Source organism: Urocitellus parryii, chromosome 6, assembly GCF_045843805.1.
Source record: "Urocitellus parryii isolate mUroPar1 chromosome 6, mUroPar1.hap1, whole genome shotgun sequence".
Classification (NCBI taxonomy): domain Eukaryota; kingdom Metazoa; phylum Chordata; class Mammalia; order Rodentia; family Sciuridae; genus Urocitellus; species Urocitellus parryii.
Window position 1 is genome coordinate 139,127,903 of NC_135536.1, and position 25,584 is coordinate 139,153,486.

At 43.5% G+C, this 25,584-nt stretch overlaps 1 protein-coding gene across 2 annotated transcripts in view; it reads left to right on the plus strand.

Annotated features, from left to right (window-relative positions):
- Slco3a1 (solute carrier organic anion transporter family member 3A1) overlaps positions 1 to 25,584 on the plus strand; it is a 297,126-nt gene that overhangs the window by 44,642 nt on the left and 226,900 nt on the right. For both annotated transcript variants that reach the window (XM_026394053.2, XM_026394052.2), the window contains exon 2: positions 19,605 to 20,070. In XM_026394053.2, coding sequence (XP_026249838.1) covers positions 19,605 to 20,070 — 466 coding nt within the window. The remainder of the gene's footprint in view (positions 1 to 19,604; positions 20,071 to 25,584) is intronic.

Consider the following 25,584-nt stretch of genomic DNA (forward strand, 5'->3'; position numbering starts at 1 on the left):
AACTTCATGGCTCTCCTTAAGACATGTGTCCAGAAGATGCTGGTATTAGCATGTTCTGAGGATGGAGTTTTTGCCCTCTGATATCAAAAGGTCACCTATTGGACATTTATACAGGCCCACGTCAAAGGCTGGTGGTTTCAACCCATGTGAGCCACTCCAAGTTCCTGAGAAGCAACTCAGGCACTGTTACCATTCTGGGCACTACATCTGAGGTGTTATCTATGGTGAAGCTAATGGGAATATACTGCTTGGCTATACAACCTCTAAAATCGGTGACATAAGCAAGGAACTAAAAGCAAGTGAAGCTAGGTTTGGGGAGGTATTCAGGCTCTGTCTTAGTTTCCATTTCAAGGCCCATTTCTTCTGTTCAGGCGTCCTGTGGTGGATCTCATGTCAGGAGGAAGAGGAGTGCAGGTAGGGAAAAGGAGATAACTGCTGGGAAAGCCAGATGAAGTTGAGTGTGAAAAGACATTTTTGCTTTAGATGCAGTTTTTTGATTCAAAATTTCATGATATGCAGGAAGCTCATGCTCATGGTTTGCTTCTGTTGTTCTTAGTTTGTGTGAAGGTGCCTCTTGGTACATCTTATTCTTAAACATGAAGTTAGAGGGAGGTGGTATGACTCTATTAACATTATAGGGCTCTGGCATTCCCAGGGGATGTACCTGGCCTCCACCCATCACACACCAAACCCTCTATTTAAAACCAGAGCCACAACCCCATGTCACCAGGGCACATTGCAATATGCTGCTAGCTCATTGGTCCAGGTTATGCAGTGGCCACTTCCTTGCTGAGGTTAAGAACGCCTTGTCCTGAGTATCCAATGAGCGAGATAATGCCTTCATTCTAGAAGCAGAATATCCTGGTCTTTCCAGATTGTGCATTTTCTTATGTGCTAAAATTTCTAACATCATCTTAGACCTGCTCATCTGTGCAATTTCCCCAAACAGTGTGTCTCTCTTGGCTTCCTGCTTTTATTATACACAAGACATCTCATTTCTGTAATTGTTCTCCTTGTCAGGCCTGGTTCCATTATTCCTTGGTCTCTAGAGCCACTGGAATTGCTTCTGGAGGACAAAGAGACTGAATTCACTTCCCCTTTTCCAATTGATTTGGAAGAGTTCAGCTAAAGGAATTTGACACTTAGATGTACAGGACACTAACGTCATGCTCAGAGGATTGGGTCCTCTCCTTCCCTTCACTATGAGACCCCAGAACATGAATTCTTAATGGAGGTGATACAACCCTGTGGAGGGGTGTGTGTGTGGGTGGAAATTGCTTCTTGTGGGTCGGGGGGATGGTAACTGTTACTGCCCCAGGGAATAAGTTAGGCTGCAGAGCTCATGGCTCACAAATATTTAGAGTCAGACTGGTAGAGAAATAGGCTTTATTCAAAGCTAGCTTTGAAGTCATATAGAAGAAACTTTCTGTTTCAAAACTGCATCTTCAGAGGTTCTGAGGGCCAGGAAAGCTTTTAAAATAGAAGAAGTGGCAAAATGGGACAAAAGGCAGGGAAGATAAATATGCAGATTTAGTTAGGCCTTGTTAGATGGGCCTGGCAGGGGCAATCTCCATGCTCAGCCTCCTTGGAGTCTCCCCCGTTGGGGGTGGAGGGCCAGCTCTCCAGTCTTTCAGCATGAGAAAGTTGTCCTGGATTTCAGTGGGGCTATTCATTTCAGTCTCTTGCAGAGGAGGCACAATCTTTTTCTTTTTATGTAGATAACATAGGTATGCATACTATATATAAACAGACATATATTATGTCTGGAGTTTTAACAGTTCCTGGGAGGCAATTAGGAAGAAATGTGTAAAAAGACTGTTAGGGGTGGATAAAGAAAAAAAAAAGGTTAAAAGTTACTGCTATGTATTTTATTTGTGATGCCTTATATTATCCATTCACAAGACAGTGCCTGAAAGGAAATTCTCTGTTCTGTCTTTGGGATGAAGAAGCAGACAAGCGCAATCCGTGAAGAAGGGGAAGGCTCCTGGGTTCCCTGCGGAAGAGCTATTCCAGCTGTGTAGTGACAGCCACCCATGAGGCTTAACAACATAGGGGTCTCCCAAGGAGGTTTCAAAATAATAACTCTTAGGTTTTCAGATGTACCCCAAAGTCTTCTGGAACACTGGACATGGCTTAAGTGGTTCCTAAATAACCAGACCCACACTAAGTCTATAACGTCTGGTCACAACAAGGTGAGAGCATAGCTTTGAAGAGAAGAAGTTGGCTCAGGGCCAGAGAGTGGGACTGGTCTGCAGGCTTTTGTCTGACCAGCCCTCCCTTCACTGGCAGGAACTGGCCAACTGTGTGGCTCCCACTATGTCCCCATCCATGCCCCTGCTTGTCCCACTTCTGTGTATCTGCTTGATAGGTTCTCTGCACTGAGAATGCCCTTCTTTGACCTTAACCCATCAATGCTTTATTAGTGTACAGAATCTGGCTCCAACAGTTCCTCCTCCAGGAATGCTTTTGTGGACCTCCCTCAACATTTCCCTATTTTCTTATGGCTTTTACTACATTCTGCCTTATGTTTTGGCCATTTGTATACTTGATTCCCTTCCCGCTTTATTGAGGTATAATTTACATACCATCAGAGCTCATTCTGGGTATACTAATCAATCATTTCAACAGATTTGTAAACTTTGGCAACCGTCATCACATTCAGTTTTAAAACATTTCCGTGACTCCGTGGAGTGTGCTTGTGCTGGTTGACCGTTCTTGCCCCACTTGCAGGAAACCTGCTTTCTTTTTGGCTTTGCCTTTTCTGGACATGCTGTATGTGTGGAATTATACAACATATAGTCTTTTTCATCTGGCTTCTTTCACTTAGCATTATCTTTTTGTGGTTAACCCATGTCATCTTAGCATGTGTTAATAGTTTAATTTCATTACTAAATATTACTTCTTAGTGTTGGACTTTAGTGAATATTGGATTTATTAGATTGTGCTGGTATTAGCTTTAGGGATGTATCAGTTTGTTTCTGCCTGACTGTTGATGGACATTTGGGGCTGTGATGCATAATGACACTCTTCCCAATCTTTGCATAGATACATGTTTTCTTTTCTCTTGGACAGACACCTGGGAGTGGAATTGTTGGGTCCTGTGTACATATATGTTTTAACTTTTTAAGAAATTGCTCAACTGCTTTCCAAGTGACTATAAGTATTTTCTCCTTTACATTCCCATAAGCTGAATGCCTGGTGTTGTCTTTATTTTTATTTTTTTTTAATATTCTAGTGGATAGATAGTGGTATCTCATTGTGATTTTTATTTGAATTTCCCTACGACTAGTGATGCCAAATATCTTTTCAGATGCTTACTAGGCATGTGCTTGTGCTCTTTGGTGAAATGTCTATTCAAATTATTTGCCTAGTTTAAGAATTGAGCTGTCTGTCATTTTATTGTTGAGTTGTAAGATTGATGGTGTTTTCCAAGTCATCTGTGTCATTACTGGTTTTCTGTGAAGCTGTTTTTATCATTTGTTTTTTGAGGGAACTAGGGACTGAACCCAGGAGCACTTTACCACTTAGCCACATTCGCAGACCATTTTATTTTTGTTGTTTTGAGATAGGGTCTTGCTGAGTTGCTTAGGGCCTCACTATGTTGTTCAGGTTGGCCTCAAACTTTGCGATTCACTATGCCCAGCTTGTTTTTGTTTTATTCTTAAGTGGAATATGAACCTTTCCAACTGTTAGGGTTGAATCATTTTGTTTCTCTTTTTGTCAATCTTTCCTTCTAGTATTTTGGGCTCTGTTATTAGGGTGATGTGGTTGATTTTACATCTGCCATTTTTGTGGTTTGTTTTCTGTCTCATTCTTTTTTGTTCCTCTCTTCCTTTTTTTATTTCCTTTATTGTGTTAAATATTTTACTTTCTTTGTTCCTTATGTTTTGAATTATTTTCTTAGGGACTGCATGTATAGTATATACCTAGTTATCAAGGTCTCCTTTAGATCAGTGGTAACTGAATTCTTGTAGAATACAGAAATTTGTTCCAATCTAGCTCTGTTTCTTGCCCCTCCCTCGTGTTATGATTGTCATATTTAGTATATTTATACATGTTGTGAATGTTGTGCTATTTTTCTGTGCAATCACATGCCTTTAAAATAAGTTAAATAAAGAGGAAAATTACATGCATGTAGCCTTTGTGTTTGCCCACATGGTTAACTTTTATGGTGTTCTTTATTTCTTAATGTATGTGTGAGTTCCTGTAGGTGTCATTTTCTTTCCACCTGAAGGAATTCCTTTGGTATTCTGTGTAAGGAAGATCTACTAGCAGTGAATTCTCTGTCCTTATTTTCTAGGAACAGCTTTCTTTGTCTTCATTTTCAAACGATAGTTTTGCTGACTACTGTTCTTGGTTGACAGATTTTTCTTTCAGTGCTTCAGATATATCATTCTACTGTTTTCTGGCCTAAGTTGTTTTTGATGAAAAGTGGCTGTTAATCTAATGGGGGATCCCTGGTATTGATGTGTCTTCTCCCACCCCTTCTCTGCTTTCAGTATTTTCTGTTGCCTTTTAACAGACTGTTTTCTAGGTATGGATCTTTTAGTGTTTTTCCAACTTGGGATTTATTGAACTTCTTGGATCTGTAGATTTATGCTTTTTATTACATTTTGAATCTTTGGGCCATTATTATTATTATTTTTCTGCCTCCCTCTCTCCCTCCCTTCCTTATGGGTCTCCTCTTTCACGTATATTGGTATGCTTGATGGCATCCCAAAGGTCTCTGGAGGTTCTGTTCAGTTTCCTTCTTTGTTCTTCAGATTGAATAATACTGATTTATCACCAAATTCACTGATTCTTTCTCCAAACATCTCATATTTGATACTGAGCTTCCATAAAGAATCTTTTCTTCATTGTACTTTTCAACTCCAAAATTTCCATTTGGTTCCTTTTTTATCTTTATTAAGATTCTTTGTTTGTTATTATCATCATGCTGATATTTGTCTTTAAACATGGATTTCTGTTGTTCTTTGGACATATTTGTTATAGGTGCTTTGAGTCTTTGATGTCCAACGTTGAGGTCTCCTCTGAGATTAATTTCATTTGATTGGTTTTTTTCTTTCCTGTCTGCTAAGGACCACATTTTTGTTTGTTTGTTGCCCATCTTTTAATTTTCTGTTGAAAACTGGACATTTAAGATCATATCCTCTGGCACTTATGAATTTGGTTCTCAAATCCCTGAAGGTTAGTTGTTGTTGTGATTTGTTTAATTACTTGCCTAGACTAAATCCGGGGAATCTTTAGTATATGGCTACTTGTATCTTGGTTCAGATTTTTGTTTTTATTCATGTTTTAAATTATTTATTTTTAAGCTTGACTTTACAGGGTTTGCCTCTGTGTGCATGTAGTCAGTGGTTGGTCGGAGTTTCTGTTCAAATGCCATGACCACTAGGATTGAATTCAACGTCAAGGCAGCTAGTACTTTCTTCTGGACCCTTTTGCCTATCTTCTGTCTGTGCACACAGACTTATTGTCAACCAAGAATGAAAGTCTCCCCTCTCTCTAGCATTTGAGCATGATCTTCTGGTCAACCAGAGATGTAGAGATCCTTATGGCTAATCTTTCTCTTAAATTTCTGTCTAGTCTGTCAGTCTGTTGGTTGCCCTAGCCAGGACCACAACTTCTGGGGAGATGAGGAAGATTTCCTTCTTTGTTGCTATCAATCTTGGTATGATATCGCTCAGTGTGTAGTTGTTCATGTTCTATTGCAAACAAAGTGAGTTCCCTTGGGTGGCTGGTTTGCATGACCAGCCCTGTGGGGTAGAACTACCATGCCAGCCTTTAATCGGGGTGGGGTGCTGGAGAGAAGGCAAGAACCAGATTCCCAGTGGTTCTTACCCCCAGTTGTTCAGAAGTTGTTCATGAATAAATGCTCAGTTAGTTGTATGCTTTTAGTCTATTTCCTGAGACTTGAAATGGTTATTTTTAATAATTTGGTCCAGTTTTATCATTATTCTTTGATGAAAATATTTTCCAAGCTTCTCAAATTGCTATTTCAGCCACATAATCTTTTCCTACCTTCTAGAGAGGAAAAATTATATACCAGTTAAAAATATGGACTCTGGCTCCAGATTGCCTGGGCTTGAGGCCTGGTCCTGTCCTTGGCTACCTACAAGACCTGGGCAAATTACTACACCTTGAGCCTTGGAGCCTCTGTTTCCTCATCTGTAGACTGGAATAACAATAGGACCTACCTAAGGAGCGTGCAATGGGTTAATGTATGTAGAGTGATAACAACAGTGTCCGGTACTGGAAATGCTGTCTTGTTAACTTTTTTCATTGGTTCAGTGAGGGCAGAGACTGTCTTCCTGGGCACCTAGTCATTGGTCTGATGCTTTGCACATAATCAGCTCATCTGACCTTCCCATCACTTTTACTAAGTGACACTTGACATTCAGAGGACATGCGGGCAGTTCTCAGAGTCACTGCAGGTGCTAGGAGGAAAAACAGCAGGGGAGCCCAGGAACAGATGGCCTGGTGCCTTGTTGAGGCTAAAGGTTGGTTGGTGAGTTTTTCTTCCCTCAGGAACTGTCACAAGGCTTAGTGCTTGCTCACAGGCACTGTTGAATTTGAGACCAGCTTGCTTGCATTTCCAAGCAGTTAATTAGCATAGCCACCACCACCATTTTAGAAGGTCTCTGACATCCTGCACATCTAGGAGCAAACAGAACGACTAGGCTGAGATGCTGACTTAGATCCTTGTGCAAAGGGGAGGGATCACTGGGTCATGGTGGGAGGGCAAGGGATTGACTCTGGGCATTCACTAGGTCAGACTGTTTCTCACCCATAAAGAGCCATAACTTGGAGTGAGACATTGGTGGCTTTTCCTTCAGTGGACACAGCTGGGGTGAATGGAGTGTTCAGAACAAAGGCACCTCAGAGGGGTGCCTTTGTTCTGAATGGTGTATGTCCTGCACTGCTGTATGCAGCCACCTGGCTTAGCCATCATGTGTTCAGCTCTATGCTCTGGAGCAGGGTCCCAGACATGACAAGACAATACTTGTCCTGAAGGGGCTCTCAGCCTCCATGAGGGACAAGAGATGTGTTAAAATAGTGACCACTGTGTGGGGGGGTCTGTATTGTACCATGGGGAAAACATGAAGGCAGAGAAGCCTTCTGGGAGGAGGAGGAAGGATGTGAGCAGCCTATTGCTGGGTAAATCGGGATTTCCAAACTAAGTGGGATTGGGCTGGGGGAAGATCCAGGCCAGTGTAGCAAAGTACAAATACTATTTGGTGTAGAAGGGAGGCCAGAGGGGCAGAGTATGGCGGGATCACAGCAGATCTGTCACCTCAAAGAACAGACTTTTCCAATTGGCAGAGCATATCACTAGAGAGTTTTAAGTGGGGGAATAACTCATGAGGATTGAGTGGGGAGTGGATGGGATGAGGTGAGACAGGAAAGTGGACACACTGGGAAGACCAGATACCACCTGGATGGGAACCTTGGGCTGACTACCTGAGTTCTGGGGCCTGGGTCTGTGCAGAGGTTGGTGAGGTGCTAATGTTCATGGAAGAAGGCTGAGAAGAGCAGAGGTCTGTGCTGGGATCAGAAGAGTCTCAGTGCCATTACCACCTCGAGGTAGAGGGCCTGTCATCATCTGCTGCAGGTGTTTGGGGCACAGAGGTGCAGTGTGGCCAGAGAGCAAGAAAGATTGGGTGTCAAAAGTATGTAGGAGACAGAAAAATATCAGGATGTACTGTTGGATGTCACCTTGGAGAATTCCAGCCATAGAGAACAAGAGAAGAGGAGGAGGAGAGGGCATACACGGGAGGTCGGGAAAGAATCGGGGACAGCTAAGTTGTACCTGTCATAACAGAGAGTGGTCAGCTATGCTGGAGATCACAGAGAAACCTGATATCATGAGGACAGGAAAATAACAATCAAAGAAGTTGGAGGTCATTGGGATTCTTTATCAACAGCAGCTTCCTGTGGCCACAGCATGGCAGTGATAGAAATGAGGAATGCCAACCCTGCATGGAGTTGGCAGCATAGAAAACAGGGAGCTGTGCCCAGCAAATGGGGACTTTCTTGATAATGCTTGTTAGAAGGAAAGGAGGAGGATGGAAATAACGAGAAAGGGGATTTCTGATTTGAAGTTGTTTTTACTTGGGTGAGAGTGGGGCAAGTGTGTGGATAGGGTAGGAATGGAGCCAGGGGAGGTGGGTGGGAATGAAGAGGAAGAAACTAGGGCACAGCATTGATGGAGAAAGTTTTTTAGAGATGGGAGGGGATAGTGTAGGTAAAGGGATCTGTGTTGAGCCAGAGAGGGGGCTGCTCTTACCTGGGTGGTGGTAAGGTGGGCACCCCTCTGCATATACCCTCTTTTATGGTTTGGATCTGTAATGTCCCCATGGATGCTCATATGCTGAAAGCACTGTTCCAGTGCAGCAAGGTTCAGAGGTCTGGCTTTTGGGCCATGAGAGCTGCAATCTCATCAGTGGATTAATCCATTTCATGGGTTAATAATTTGAATGGACTACTAGATGGTAACTGTAGACAGGCAGGGTGTGGCTGGAGGAAGGAGGTACTTGGAGCATGCCTTCTGGGATTATATCTTGTCCTGGCTCCTGTCTCTCTCTGCTTCCTGGCTGCCATGGCTGAGCAGCTTTCCTTTACCATATCCTGCCTTTATGTTCTGCCTCACCTGAGGTCCAGAGCAGTGGAGTTAGCTGGCACGCCCTCTGTTAACCCTTCCTCTGAAGAGGATTCTCCACATCCAGCTCCAGCAGGAAGAGGTACTCTAGTCACATCATGCACTGATATTAACCTCTCCACTTCTGTGTTCAGTTATAAGCACATGTTTGGGTTCTTGTTTTGGTACCTATTGGTACAGCATTTTAACACCTTGAACTTGTAACCTGCATCCAAGAAATAGTAAACTGACTCATGAAGGAGTAGAACCAAGTAGCAACGTGTCTACTTTTCTTCTAACATTGGGGGCATAAAGCTGGACTGGGTGTCAGGAGACCTCCCTGTCATTGACAGGAGTGTGATCCTGGGTATGAGTGTGATCCTTCACTCCTGTGGGTTTTGGGTTCCTTCCAGCTGACTGTGGAAAAGAGGCTGGATCAGCAACACCCACTTTTGCAGTGCTGTCTATTTGGTCCTGACATCAAGCACTATGTCTCAGGTGAAGCCGAGGGTATTTTGGCCTGAGATACACTCAGATAATGGGAAGGATTGACAGACAGATGAGAGCAGTGAGCTGGTGTGGACAGGTGGACAAGGTGAGCTCTTGATGTGTGTGGTTATTTCTTTCACAGCTTTGACACAAAATTAGACATCCTTATTCTTCTAGAAGCTTTTTAATGCTGCACATAAGCAGGTGCTGTTTTGTTCTGACCTGTGTTTATCTTATACCAGGATGCACAAGCTTTTCTAACTTTCTTATTTTCTTATCAGCTTACTTATGGGGTTCATTTCCAAAAGAGAATATAATTATGTGGAAGTAGATTATCTTGGTATTTAGGATTTAACCTGTCTGATAAAGCTTGGTATGACCTGTGTGGTGAGTTGCTCTTGAAGAATTTTAATACAGTGATTTTTGTACCCAAGCCTGGTGGAAGCAGTTTGTAAACAACTTACTTCTGTGGAATTACAAGTAGAATTTGAGTTCAAGAAGAAGAAATGAAGGGCTGGGGTTGTGGCTCAGAGATAGAGTACTCGCCTAGCATGCGCGAGGCCCTGGGTTCAATCCTCAACACCACAAAAAACTAAATTTAAACAAAATAAAGGTATTGTGTCTAACCAAAAAATAAATATGAAGAAGAAGAAGAAGAAGAAGAAGAAGAAGAAGAAGAAGAAGAAGAAGAAGAAATAATGAAATGCATATGCTTAGCCCTGACGTCTCAAACTATTACTCTAGTAGGGCCATATGAGATTCCTAGTAAGCAAAGCAAAAAGAAAAATAAAACTGGAAATAAGAATTAGTTCCTATGAGAGGTAGAGCTTTTTCTAGCACTTGATTAAAAACATTTCTAAGATCAGCCTTGAAAATACACATGTAAACACACACACACACACACACACACACACACACACATACAGGTTTTCAAGGAATGCCTACTTTTTCTAAAAAAAAAAAAAAAAAATTCTAAAAAATGTTCCAAGTTCAAGGGAATTTCTGAAAATGCTACATAACTATACTTTTGATGGATAATAGACAATGAACATTACCATTTGGAAAACTGTCATAAATTTTGTGGTAAAGAAAGCTATTTATCTTTGTTTAACCCAGAGCTATAAAAATTACATGTGCCCTCATTTATTCCTACATAATGTTTTAAATAATAACTAATTTTTCCTTTTTCTAATAGCAAGTTTGGTTGTTAATTGCTTGGGGCCTGTCTGCTTGCCTGATTGTTCCCTTAGCCTTCACACTTGGATCCAGGCTGTCTCACTGAAGCAGGGGCACAGTGTTTGATCACTGGGGGGCTCTGGGATCCCTGGGGTCTTCATGGCCTTCAGTGAGGTGGTTAGTTATCTTCTCCCTGCTCAGGTTCCTTATGGGTGTGATTGGGATGGTAATATTAAGCACCTTGTTGAATCAGTGTAGAATACACCTGCTAGTGTGTGTAAAGCACTCAGTACTGTACTTGGCTTAAATAATTAATATATGTTCCATGTAACTATAACTAATGGTGCCCCCATTCCAGAGTCTCCCCCATGCGGCTTTCCTTCCCCATTGCTGGGTACTTACTGTGCTATTTCTTTGGATACTGACTGTAAGTTTCTCTTTATTATGGTGTAGAGAAACTTTATTCACCCTTTATGATCATTGCCTATTTCTACCGTGGCATCTGCATTACACAGGGCCAACATGGGGATAGAATATTAACAAACTTTGCATCTTCAGCCTCTGGATCAGAGCCAGGCACACAGCATAGGTACTCACTGTGGGGTTTTTCAATTCATCTGACAGTAAGCCAGGGCCCTAGAGCATATTCTGAAGGCTGATTCAGTGAAAACAATTCTGCCCAGGGTGTATATGTGTATGCATAGATTTTGTTAGTGTGTTAGACTAAAATCTTTCTTAAGACCATGTCTGGTCCTCTATACTTTTTAGTTGACTGCTGAGGAAATCATTTAATCCCTTTTGTTCTTGGATTTCTCTAATAAAAGAGATCTGGCACCATGTAAATTGTGAATTGGAACAGTGTCTCAGTTGTTTTGTGAAAGGTGCTAAACACAAACTATTAATAAGAGTCGGCCTGATGCCAGGATATCTGTTAATGACTTTAAAGCTCAGGTACCAAGTGGGAGAACATTCTATTAGTTGACTCTACCCAGTAGGGATGGGGAGCCTTTGTTTTTCCATGATAGAGCAAAGAGCTACAGAGAAAAATCAATGAGAGATTTTTAAGCTTGAAGCAATTACATGGAGTGATTTTTAAAGAAGAGAATTATAAAATGTTACAATTAGAATAAATTGGAACATGAAAATTCACTGGATACAAGGAATAATTTGGGGAAAAAAAAAAACAAAACAACCAAACCTGCCAATGTTGTACTTTAAGGCCATTTAGGGAAGACAAGCAGGAGAGGAGAGATGAGAGAAACTAGGGGCTGTAGGGAGGGAATTGGTCTGAAGATGCAAATAATGAAGTAGAGGAAAGTACAGGACACAGCAGAGATGGAGTCTCCGAGACCATGGAGGCCTTTCCAAAGACGGGCAGGCATTCAAGGTGATTAGAGAAAACGATAGTGCTCCTAAAAAAGCCAGATACAGAGGGTGATACAGAAGTGGCCCACGGGAGAGCAGGTAGCTCAGGATTCTGCTGCAATGAAGGGAAAAGCCATGTGCAGCTGTGTGCACACCTGCTGTCCCAGCAACCACCATGCAGAGTGTTTCTCCATTGGAACTTCATGACAAGATGTAAGGCTGGAGTTGTCACCTCCATGTTATAGACTGGAAGGGGAACGGCAGGCTAAGTGCGGTGCTTAGTGTTACACAGTTACAGTAAGGTTCTCAAATTGCATGTGTTTCATTGCTACCCCCCCCCCATGAGAAGACATATCCTTGGAACATCAGATAAGAAATGGAACTTGTTTTGAAATTACTTCCATGGGATTAAAAAACAAAAATAAACTTACACCAAAACTGCCAAGAATGAATTTTCCATGTTAGCAACAGGAGTGCTTTATAAACTTGTTATCAGTGATGCTTTTGACATATGCTGGAGGCCAGAATCAATGTCTAAGGGATCCTCCACATAATTCTTATTCTGCTTTAAAAAAAAAATAAAGCTTCAAGACCACACCCCTTTATTCCAACTTTTCTGGGCCTAATATGGGCCAAGTCATCCCAGAAATAAAGCAGCTTTGACTGTCTTTCTTTCCTGGTGAACTTGGGAAGCAGGAGGGGGGCTCTGTGCCACCACAGCAAGTATAAGAGGCTGCACCTGCTGTCCTCTGTGACCTGCTTCTGCAAACGTGGGATCCTGCAATTCACAAGTGAATGTGCTTTGTGTACTGTTCCCCTGGGGCATTAAATCACTCGCTCCAAGGAGCTACTCTTTAGATGAAAAACAGAAACATGTAGTGGGCTGCACTCAGCTGATGAAATTGCTGTTGCTGCTTCATCATAGGGAAATGATTTCTGGGCTTATGGAGCCCCTTCCCCCTATTTCACTATCAGAAGATATATCCTTGGCATGTCAGACCACAAACTCAAGTTATCTTGCAGATTGCTTTTGTAGGATTGAAACACCACCACGAACTGGCATCAATGTTGTACCTAGCATGACTCTATGTGTGTCCTTTAGTAACAAGAGTGCTTCATAAACTTGTTTTCAGTGGTTTTGTGTTTTTATTACCAAAGGAATAATGTGATTTCCTGTGGTGAATTGATGGAGAACTATTAGAACAGAGGTTTAACATTCTGCTTAGGTCTGTAGGCCACCATGTCTGGCCCACTGCCTGATTTTTATAAATAAAGTTTTATTGAAACACTGCCATCTGTGTTGTCTATAAGTGCTGCTTTTATGCTATAATGGTGGAGTTGAATAGTGATCATATGGCCTGGAAGTCTAAAATATGTACTGTCTGGCCCTTTACAGAAAGTGTGCCAAACTCTGGCCAGGAAACTCTGCGAGGAGGAACTACAAGTCTTTTGTAAGACTACCATGAGCTTGACTTCTCTTGGATTGTTGTTAGCATTTGCTCCCTGACAAGGGGCCCTTCTTTAGTCCATGCCTCCTGTCAACTGCCAGGTCTATAAAATTTGAGTTTAGAGACATCTCTCACACAGGTAGTCATCTTGATGTCGTACCAACAATAACATGCTAAAGCCTCATTTCTTATCAGGACTTCATGATAGGTACCTCAGCAGTCTCTCCTTACTCCATGCTGTGTTATCATGGAGGGGCATTCCTGCTCAACAACTTCTCTTGGCTCCCCATTGACCTCCAAATCAAGAGCCAACTCAAGTCTTAAAGACTGTTTTAGCTCTGACTATGCATAGTGCTCTGAAGCCACATAGTATTCCTGCCTTTCCCAGGTGAACTAAATTCTCCCTCTACTGTGCCTCCTCGGTGCTACTGATCTTTGCTTCTGGAAGGTTGTAATAATTCCTTCCTTGCCAAATTTATTAAAAACCTAGTTTATCCTTGTTGTAACCCCGGGTCTGTTTTTCCTCCACATGCAGCCAAACGTATGTTCTGATTCCCTTGAGCCCTTTGGCACTCTGACCCTGTTGGAGGCTGTGTTACTGGATTTTTTTCCTTCTGCTCTCCACAGATGTCTCATAATCACAGGTTTCTTGCTCCACCCACAGAGCAGCACTTAAGTGTGTGGAATTGAATTTGAAGCTGTAGAACTCACAAAAACCAAGCCCACCAATGATGAGACTAGCTCTTTAATGTGTACCTACTGTGTGCCAGCTGCTCTGATGCATGACCTCATTAGCGCTCACAGTGATCTCAGGCACGATGCTCTTTTGATAAGATGAAGATGGAAAGGGAATGGAGTCACGTGACGGAACAGGCAGGCAGGGCTTTCATTGGGGTTTCTACTTGGGAAAGGAGACACAGCTCCCACAGGAAGACGTCAGGCTAGCTCCTTTAAGGAAAGGGAGCTCATTTGACTGGTTTCTTGCAGGGGTGGAATATTAATTGGCTTTAGGAGTTACTCAAGCATTATTCCCTGTGTGAAAGATAAGTCACTGATCAAGAGACCACATACAAGGGTTCCCTGACTCGAACCATGCAGAGCTGATGCTAGTTGAAAGTAGCACACACCAAGCCTCTTGGGATCTGCTGTCAGGCCATGAGCTAAGGCCCAGAAGTGTTGGTTCTCGTGTCAGTCAACAGGAGTACTTACTGTTGTATCCAGGGCACAGGTGTGGAAACAGACTCAGAAGGATTGATTTGACCAAGTATCCTCAAAGCCAGGTTGGAACTCCAGGCTCCCCTGCTACAAAACTCCACTGATAAGAGTAGGTGGCAGTGTTGTGGACATTCTTGCATCCACAACCCTCTGCGGTGTACACACACATGTACGTGTGCATGCATACTCCTCCACCTGCCTAGGTGCTAGAGTCACCTGGGAACATTGAAAATATGGATGCCCAGGCCCACCTCTCATACATTCCATCAGTCTTAGTGAAGTTTGGAGCAGGCACTGTTTTTTTAAAACTCCCCAGGTGACTCCAGCCCAGACCTCAGCTCCACCACCCAAGCCATTGTAAGAATGTGGGCACATCTCTTGGGAGGCAATTTGGAGCTGCCACCGCTGACCTTTAGAATCTCTTGTCAAATGAGTGTTTTGTAACTCTGCTCCTTTTAAAGATGAGGAATGGTTCCTATGCACTTGCCCATGGCTTCCAGGTACGTCCTGCACTACAGTACATATTTCAACATGGTCCAAAGTCCTTTTTTTGCAGCTAAGCACTCCTTCTTGTAGTTGGCCTGAGCATGATGCACAAACCTCAAAGGTGAGCCATCCAATGCGTTCCACATGTGGGAACTGTCTCCGTGAACTGCAAATGAGGAGGAATTATTTTCCATTCATGTCAAATCAAACCCTTTCATCTTCTAAATGGGGCCAGGATGGTTGAAGGAAGGAAAGCCAGTCAAACACCTTCTCAGTCTTACCCAGGCCTGATGAATCAAAAACTCTGGGGGGTGCCAGGTGTGGAGCCACTGTAATCCCAGTGGCTCAAGGGACCAAGGCAGGAGGATGACAAGTTTGAAGACAGCCTCAGCAAATTAGTGAGACCCTACCCAACTTACTAACTAATGCTGTCTCAGAAAGAAAAGGTGGGGGGTACTGGGAATGTGGGTCAGTGGTTAAGTATCCCTGACTTCAATACCTGGTACTAAAAGCCAAAACAAAACTCTGGAGGTGGAGCCGCAGCACTCTGGGAGTGACTTTGTTGCCATTAGAAGTGGAGAATCATAACCCTACATTGATATTGAGTGTATTTCTGGATGATCAGGGTAATTCAGCTCCAACAGGGCATCAGACATCTGTAAAACCTCATGCTAGGGCTGGAGGTATAGCCCAGTGGTAGTGTGCTTGCCTAGCATGTGCAAAGCCCTAGCTTCAATCCTGAATACCACTAAACATATCCCCCCCCCCAAAAAAAAAACCCTTTATTCCTCTTATTCTTCCAGGTATTATCTCAATGATTTTAACAAGTGCTCCAGCAGATTGTAAAATGCAATAATATTTTTTTTGAATCAAGGTAGTAGAAATCAGATAAATATTGCATTCTTTTTAATAATAACTTCATTTCTACTTGGCCCTGGGTCAGGGCATTTCCTCTTTCCTTCTCCCCCTGGAGTTGCTGCCCCTTCATTTCCAATTATCAAGATGTTTTCCATTAGTCCTGTTACCCATTAAGTAAAGACAGTCATTCCCTTTAGAATGCAGCTTCTTCATTGCCGGATTGTTCACTGCCACATAAAAGCCACAAGTGGCTTTTATGGCCTCATGCATACTTAATTAGTCCATCTTCTCAAAATTGTGTTTTAAATGAGTGAAGACATTAGCCTTTGATCTAATTGATCCACAAAGCATCACTTCAGAATGTTTGCATAACTTAACTGTGATGGACAGGCATGCTGAGTGAGTCCTGTAAGGGGCCACAGGTCAAGGAGAGAAAGACTCAGCTACTTCCTGTCACTCCTGGAGGTGCTCTGCAAAGAGCAGGTTTGAGCCAGGGCAGAGAGCTGCAGGCGTGTTATCTGTCTCCAGTGGGATTATTTTGTGTTTTGCCCACAGCTGTCTCTGTCCCCACCAGTCTTATCTGTCATCATCAACGAACACACCTGCATGATATTTTATGATGGAGCGCACCTGCTGAAATGGAGCAGTTGTCACGTGGTGTCAGATATGCTGTCTAGGGTGCATGTCATCATGCCTCATGGCAGAAATGAAACATAATTGGAGCTTCAGTCTTTCCACCCACTTTATTGCCCTTCACTCCCATGGTGGAGGTCGCTGGGCACATCCACAGGTTTGGATCTTAAATGTCCCCAAAGGCCCTCACATTAGAGACTTGGTTGCCAGCCCATGGCACTATCGGGGGTTGGTGGAAATTTTAGGAAGTGGAGCCTAGTGGGAGGAAGGTGGATCATTGGGGGTGTTCCCTTGAAGGGAAACTGGAACCCTGGCCCGCCTCCCATCTCCCCCCTTCCTGGCCATCCTGAGGTGTCCAGCTTTCTCCACCACACACTGCCCACCATAATATCCTGTCTGGCAATAGGGCCAAGCAACCATGGACTGAATTCCATAAAGTTTCCTTTTTGTTGTTTGTCTCAGGTCTGTTGTCATAGGGCAGAAACCTAACACACCATCAGACTACTCAAAGTGGCTCTGTCACACTTGGGTGGTTCTGCCTAGATTCATCCTGGCCTCACTTCTGCATCTAGGCTGTTCTGGGTGCCTCTCAAGACAGCACAAAAGCCTTGATAGAATCCCCTGAGGCTCCACCAGGCCTTTGGACTGCCTGCCTTTTTGGTCCTACACTGCTTTCCGTGTTATCTACCTATGAGAATTTATTCCGCCGTGTGTGTTTGTGTTGTTGGAAAGAAAAAAATGAATAAATGAAGCCTGTGTTGGGTGTATTTGAGAGCCATTTTGATGAGGTCAGAAGCAGCTACACTTCTTTTTTCAACAACTGCAAATACTTGGCATTTGAAAAATAACTATCTAATCATATAACTAGGGCTGAATGAGTTGGAGCTGGCCTGGCCTTGGCTTGGTTAGAAAGCACAGTGGAAATAGAAATCTCAATTGGAACCCTGGCGACAGAGGGTGTACGTAGATGTTAGACCTCTGTAGTGCTGGCCCACTATCAGTGCTGACAGTGAGACCCCCACAATGTGTCATTATGTTAGCCATGTTAGAATCAGCTGGTGAGCTTTAACAACACCCCAGGATCCCAGGATGCTCCCTGGACCAACTGGAACAGAAACGCCTCCAGAGACCATATACCTGAAGTTGTCATGCTCCCCAGCTGCTTTCAATCTTCAGGTGGGGCTGGGAACCATTGGGCTAAAGGATCCAGTTTAAATGTGTATGGTTGAAAAGGCAAAGAGGAATCGGCTCTTTACATTGGTCTTTTTAAAGTAAGGGTAAATAGAGACATACTGACCTTCACAGGTGCACAAATGTGCATAGGTGTATGTGTATGGACATTGCAGGGAGGTTGGGTATGCATGGATGTTTACAGATGTGTCCCTGTTTGTACTTTGGGAGGGAAGCTAGCTCCTTGTGACACTTTTTCCTACCTTGCTTTAGCAGCACATACCTAATTGGTCAGCCACCCCAGCCCTGTCTGCCTATAATATACAACTCTGCGCCTAAAATGCTTCTCACATCTTTTTCTGTTTATTTCCATTGGTGCTGTATTTGTGGGGGTCTTTTCTTTTCCCTTCCTCCATTAATAGCTCAGCTCTTTTCTCTATTGACATTCATTTCTTCATTCTTCCAGCATCCATTGGCCATAGTGGGTGAGACCCTTAGGCTCTTTAAAAATCTTGGATGCTCCCTGGTGCTCACAGCTAAATGACCATAACAGTGATAATGGTAATAGTCAATGCTCACTGCACATTTACACATATGCATGGCTTATTCTTGGCACTAGCCCTGGGAGGTTACATTGTTATCCCCTTTTTTACAGATGGGAAAGCTAAAGTCCAGAGTGACTTGGCCAAAATCACCCAGAGTCAGGATGTATCCAGGAGGTCCAGCCAGAGCCCTGACTTGGCCTGCTGTCCCCATTGTGCTTTGCTGTCTCTCTATATGCTCCCGCAACCAATGGAACCAACAGAGTTCACATACATTATTTCTAATTGTCACACCTGTCTCGCCAGGTGGATGCCATGATTCCTATTTTACAGAATCGGGGCTGGGGGAGATTAAGTAATGTGACTGAGGCCACAGAGCTTATTAAGGAAACAGCAGAGATTCACCAGGTTTTTCTCCCTCCATGATGTGCATTCTTTCTAGCACATGGCTCGGGATAGCTTGAGTTCCTCATGACGGTTGCTTGCAATCCCCCTTCCAGTGATTCTCCATTCTGTACTGCTGCTGCTGGCTTTGGCTCATGCCCTTTCTTTTGCCTAAAGTGCTCTTCCCTGCCCATGAGGGCCTTGATTGGAGGCCATCTCCCACAGTAGGGATGCTTGAATTTCCTGTAATACCCTTCATGGAACTTGCAAAGGAGAGGGATGCTTGCTCATCTTCCTTGTCCCTTAAGAAACTCCATAAAAAAAAGGCTTCTCTGCTTGGTACCCCAGTGTGAGGTTTGCTTCAGGAATGGAGCCTCCAGTCTATTTGGGCACACATATACCTTCCTGTTAGGTGGCCTTTCAAAGCCAGGTGCCTCTTTCTCATTTTCCCCATCCTTTGTGTCTAGGGCATTGCCAGGCAAACAGCAAATATTCAGTAAATATTTGTTAAATGTAGAGCAGACAAGAATACAAAGGTGGGAAAACCATAAAAATACTGCATCTGAAGGTCTTTGGTAGGGCTGTAGTGTTTAGAATAGTCAGGAGTGTGTTTACCTGGTGGCCTTTAGAGAAACGTGCATCATGTGGAAATTCCCAGAAGAAAGCAGAACTAATAATTATCCTGAGATAATCTAGCTTGTCTATTTGCCAATTAGGTTTTTGTTTATTCATTTTGCTTAGGCTTTGCAAAGACCTCCTGAAAGAGCCTGTACTTCTATTGTCTCCCAGCATGAACTGTATAGCATGCATTTGCATAGGTTACATGCACAGGGAATCTCTTGTCAAGTGAGTGTTTTGTAACTTTGCTCCTTTTAAAGATGCATACTGTGGACTTTAGGGCTTCTTTTGAACTTCAGGGGCTCTAAGTGGTGGAAGCACCTGGGATAGGGAAATTAGAGAACCTCTCAAGGTGCAAACAGGTGCCCAGAAAACGGCCTTGCTATTATGAAAGTGAATTTTTAACCATTGAATTGAGGTTATCATACTCAGTGAATATTTTTTTCTGGTTCTTTGGGTTTCCATCTGCCTTTTTGCAATGGTACCAATGTCAGGTGGGTGGGAGGGTCCAGGAAGGGCAGAGAGGATGCCCCCTTGGTGACTGTTTGGATGGGCTTTGAAATGTCCTTTCACCTCTCCTAGGTGAGTGTCCTGACCACCCTGGAGCGCAGGTTCAACCTGCAGAGCGCAGACGTGGGTGTGATCGCCAGCAGCTTCGAGATTGGAAACCTGGCGCTCATCCTCTTCGTGAGCTACTTCGGGGCACGCGGACACCGCCCTCGCCTCATCGGCTGCGGTGGTATCGTCATGGCGCTGGGCGCACTGCTCTCGGCACTGCCGGAGTTCCTGACCCACCAGTACAAGTACGAGGCTGGCGAGATCCGCTGGGGCGCTGAGGGCCGCGACGTCTGCGCTGCCAACGGCTCAGGTAGCGACGAGGGGCCCGACCCTGACCTCATCTGCCGCAACAGGACGGCCACCAACATGATGTACTTGCTGCTCATTGGGGCCCAGGTGCTTCTGGGCATCGGTGCTACCCCCGTGCAGCCCCTGGGGGTCTCCTACATCGACGACCACGTGCGGAGGAAGGACTCCTCGCTTTATATAGGTAGGAGCTGCCTCTGCTGGGTGTGTGCACTTGCAACCAGAGTATGTTGACCTTTGGGACAAAAGTCGGCCAGGTACTTTGGTATTGCTGGGGCATTGATTCTCAGTCTTGTCTGCACATCTGCAGGGTTTGAAAAATACTGATTCTGGGGTTGTCCCTCCTCTCCCCAAAATTCTATAGTGTAGTTAGTTGATCCAAGGTGTAACCTGGGGTGGAGCATTTTTTTTTTTAAAGCTTCCCAGGTGATTCCCATGTGCATAATTTAGCCCCACTGTGTTGGAGCCTTAACAGACTTCACATGGGAAGACATGACTAGGGAAAGTTTTGGAATTTTATCTTTGTGTGTGTCTATGTTGTGGGGTGGGGGAGCCGCAGGGAGCTGTTGACTCTTAGTCACCAATTAAAACAATCTCTTGGGCAGTGTTCTTTTTTAGCTCAAAAGGAGGGTTCATTGCTGGCATTTGGTATAATTCAAAGTTGGTGATTTCTGATAAATGTTTATAATAATGTGGATATGGGCAGGAACTGGATATTTAGGAAGAGATAAAGGATTTGCATATTTAAAAAAAATTATTTTGCACTGTTCTAGTTTCTGATATTTTATATAGGAAAGACGGAAGTACCTGTAGGTCTAGGGTTTTCAGTGGCATTGCAAGTTGCTTGTGTGGCACTGTTGGATGGTCATTTGGAAGGTTGAAGGCTGTCCTGCTGAGCATCTCCATCTTCTTATTTACCCAGTGTAATTTTGCCTTCTTTAAGCCATTGGATTGTTCCGACTCGTCCCTAGTCACTGAGTCCTAAGCTTTGAAACAATTAACTGTCTGGGAAAGCTTTGTGCCTCCCATATGCCGTGTGCCTTGAGGTGTAAAGTTAATTATAATATGTAGGTTTAAGTTAAAATAGAATTTGAACCAAATTTAACATAAAGCTTGATGTCTGCAAGTTTTCACCTGTCACTGCCCAAGGTTTCTGAGATAAAGTGGCTTGGAAAGGGTACACACCAGAGTGCTGATCTTCCTCTGTGGCATTCTGTCCCAACTGTGGAGTGGAGGGCTTTCATGAACAACTGTCTTGCAAATAGATGTTTCTGCTCCCTGTGAAGGGGACGTTCTGGATGGGAAAGGTAGAGAGTATGTGTCTCCTCATCCACAGATGGAGTGCTGGTGGCCTAGATGTAACTCAGGACTGCTCAACCAAGATGGCTATTCCCTCAAATGGTTAGGAGGGACATGGTGGGGGTGGGGACTGAGGTAATCATTTAGCTTTTGCTGCTGCTAGAACTTCAGTGGAAGGCACATCATATGAATCAGTTGCAGATCAGGACCTAGACTACAGCATGTAGCAAAGAAAGGTCTCCTGAGCTCCAGTCAGACAACTGGTCTCTGACTTGACTGCTGTTATCTTAGGACCCCAGTGGAGTTGTTTTCTGGTAGCAGTAATAGCAAGCAGTTAAACCAGGGAAAGTTTTCGTATTTTATCTTTGTGTGTGTCTATGTTGGGGGGGGGGGGCGCAGGGAGCTGTTTACTCTTAGTCACCAATTAAAACAATCTCCTGGGCAGTGTTCTGCCCAGTGCAATCTCCAATGCAGGGAAGGAAATAGGGAGTGAAAAGTTGAGTTCTTATCTCTGATGATGGAACCAAGGAGAAAAATCTCTCTTTAATTGCCCCTGAATTCATACTGGTGCTAATTCACCTCTGCTTGAGGCTTGTAGCCGCAGTGTCTGAACCCTTTTCTAGAAGGATACTCTGAGAAGTTAGGCTCTGATATCTCCTCCACTGCATGGGTTGGCTTTTATGTGCAAAACTTCAGGATGAGGAAGAGTTTTGACTTTGGATGTGGGAGGTGAAGGTGTGAACAGTAGGGCTTACCATTCTTGGGAAGGGGCCTTCTTCAGTTCTGAGGTGTGGTTTATGGGATTTGCAGTGAGTCTTTGGTAGGAAGAGGATTTCAATTGAATTTCTGCTCAGGCTTCTGTTTTTCTCTATGATAATTAAATCGAGTTGGTTGAGTGTCTATTTGCATGGTGCGTGGACATCTTAGTGGCTCTTGTGTCTCTGATTAGATTCCAAAATGTGTCAGTGTACAGCTGTGGAGATGGCTGCTCTGGGTCTCTCTGAAATGATTTCATGCATCTGCTTATCAGGAACAGCAGAGAGTAAGCTTTTTGCACAGACTGGCCTCAGTAGGTGGCTTTTAGTCCATGCATGGGTCAAATTCTCCACTAACAATTTAAGAAGACCGTAACATATGCAGAGAATAACTGGTTCGTTCATTTACTGTATGAGTCATAAAATAGTTTTTATGGTCATGAGAATGTTTCAGCATTTATCTCCTCTAATTGGGTGCTTGTTCCTGAAGCCACTTTGTTTCAGGAAGGATCCATGGGATATATAGCCTAAGAGATGAGGGATATCTGAAGGAATGACCTGGGACCATAGGTATAAATGTGAGCTCACTGGAGTATAATTTTATGTGTGTGTCTCCTGGTTCTCACTCCTACAAAGCTTGTCTGGAGAGAGGCCTGTGAATCATTTGGTCACATGCCTAAAGGGTGACACTGGATTAGTGATCTAAAGGATTTAAATATTGCACATGTAAAACAAAGGCTTGTTTACAAGCAGTCTTTTCTTGAGTGTGCTGGGGAAAAGAATGATCAGCATGCCCTGTCCAGGCTGCAGTTCACTGGTGATGAGATCTGCCTCTGGGTTGGCCACATAGTAGGTCATCAGATGGGTGCAGTCTGAACATTTGTGGCTAGGTCAGAGGCAAGGCCTTAACACTTAAGGAAAAGTGAAGTTATCTATCTTGAGTGAGGCTGAAAAGTCTTACTGAAACGACGATTTGCTTTGGCCTCTTGTGGCGGAGCTATTGCCAACCTGAATTCCTGGATGGGCCATTCACAGGGACCTTCTCTGGCTGCCACCATTCTGCAGTCAGTTCTTTCTAGTGTCAGAAAGGAGCCAGAGGAGCTTATTATCAGGGGACAAAACTGGATGAATGGGGACTCAACTCTGCTGGCAGGCTTTTCAGTACAGCACCATTGCGGAGCTCAGCTTCACAGGGCGGCCAGATAATGACTCGTGGGTGGCACGTGGCACTCTTTGTTCCTAGAGGAACTGAATGGGCAGGGTGTTGGTGGAACCCATTTGGTCCCCGCTGAGGTCCAAGAATTGATCCTTTGGGAGTCTAGTCATGTCTCTAGCTAGCTCCATGTTGTGACCTTCCTTTAGTGCAGCTTTCTTAGCTGCCCTTTGTTTTTCCAAATTTAAAATACAGCAAGTCGTATTTGATTTTCTGAGGGGTAGGGGAATGATGTAATGGGCTACTTTACTATGTTCTTTCACTAGATTTCTACATTAGTTGGTTGCCTTTTTGTTTGTTTTTGAGGAGGAGGGAAAAGGCGAAAGAATAGTAAAGAGGTTTAAAATAACTTTTTTCCTAGTTAAAAAGTCATACGAGTTCACAAGCTCACTATTGGCAACTTCACAAATACAGAAAAGGAGAATAGTTAATTCTAGTTTTGTGGTGTATGTCATTCTAATCTCATTTTCTGCATTGGTTGCTTTTTTACATGAAACTGTTTATAATAAACAGTATTTTGTAATTTCATTTATTTTAATATTTCATGAACATTTCATCGTGTTACTGAATATTCCATGACATTATTGGTGCATACTAGTATTCCCTTGTGAATATATGCCATACCATTTATTGCTTTGTTAGAAATCAGTTTTCAAAACTTTTGCTGCTCAATATGAAGCATACAGGTAAACTGTGATACTTAGAGGTGAAGAAACTTGTCCAAGATCATTTATCTGGATGGGGCTGGGCTCTGGGTCTGAGAGTGCTGCTTATTTCAGGTGCATCTGAGATCTGCTCACAAGGCAGGGGTTTGTATGGGAGTCAAGGGTGGTTCAGAGTCAGGTGCAAGTTAGGGTGTTTCACAAGACACCCTGAAACCTTCAGGAAATAAAATTCCTGGGAGCCAGGAAGGGTAGGAAGACAGCATTCTACCTTAAATTTAAGCCAGTAGGTGCTGTTTGCATGGAAATTAAGTGTCAAAGTCAGAATGAAGAATTGGGGGAAAGATGGGGAGACTAGAGGGACATCATAGAAGATCACATCCCTGTTTCCTGGTGCTTTGAGTAGAGATGGGTGTCAATCAGAGCTGAGACTTCTGGAACAGGTGAGCTGATTTATTTCATCTTCTGCTTCAGCAGTTTGGACATTATAGTATCATGTGGCCATTCATTCCATTTCCAAATTGCAATACCATTTGGAAGTTTTCCTTAGGTTGTGTTAGAAATCTGCTTTCTTATAAGTTTCCCTACCCTTATTCTGCCTACTGGACCTACCATGAAAACTACTGATCCTTCTATATTTCAGTGACCTTGCTGAGCACCAACCTTACATGGGTAGGGAGAGGTTGCCTAAAATTTAGCTCTTATGTGCTAAGATCTTGTTTCTTATTTAATGGGTTTTTGCCACACCTTTGCTGGGATGCCAAGGCCAGGAGACAAAACCAGATGCATCTTAGTTTGTGAGGGTAAGTCTAACAAAGTATAGCACACTGGGCAGCTTAAACAACAGAAATATATTTTCTAATGGTTTTGAAGGCTAGAAGTTCAAGATCAAGGTGGCAACAGTGTTGATTTCTCTTAACGGTTTCTCTGCAGCTTGCAGAAGGCCACTCTGTTGCTGCCTTTTGGTGTGTGTCCCTCTGGGGGCCTCTTTCCCTCTTCTTACAAATATACCAGTCAGGTTGGATCAGGGTCCACCCACATAATCTGATTTAACTTACTGACCTCTTCAAAGACTCTATCTCAAATAAATGTTTAAAGATGTATTTTATTTAAAAACTTTTCAAATTTGAAATAATCTTACAATCACAAGTTGTTGCATAATGCAGAAAAGTCCCCTGTACCTTTCATCCAGTTTCCCACAATTTTACCATCATGCATAGTTATAGTACGATATGGAAACCAGGAAATTGGGCTGGGGATATGGCTCAGCCATAGAGCACTTGCCTGTCATGCTTAAAGCCCTGGGTTTGAACCTCGGCATCACAAAACAAAAAACAACCATATGTGGCTGTGCACACACACACCCGCCCCCAAAGGAAGTTAACATTGGTACTCTCCATAGAGCTCATTGAGCTATCACAAGTTTTATATGCACTCATTTGTGTGTATCTAGGCCTAAAGAATGCTTTGCAGTTTTTCCCATGCAGATGATGTAGTTTTAAACACAGAGTAGGACTGAGATGAGACCAGATAATTTTGAGTTGTGCAGGTGTTTGGCAGACACACACACATCCACTGCACCATCAGGGACAGAAGGATGGCTGGCAGAATTTCCCGAGAATGGCTATGGCAGAGAGAAGGGGAGCTGGCTAGAGAAAAGTGGTACCTTGAGAGGGTTTCTCAAGGTGGCATCCTGCAATTGTAGGGATAATGGGGCCCACAATGTGCCTGACTGTACAGAATAATTTCTCCAAGCTGGGTAGCACATA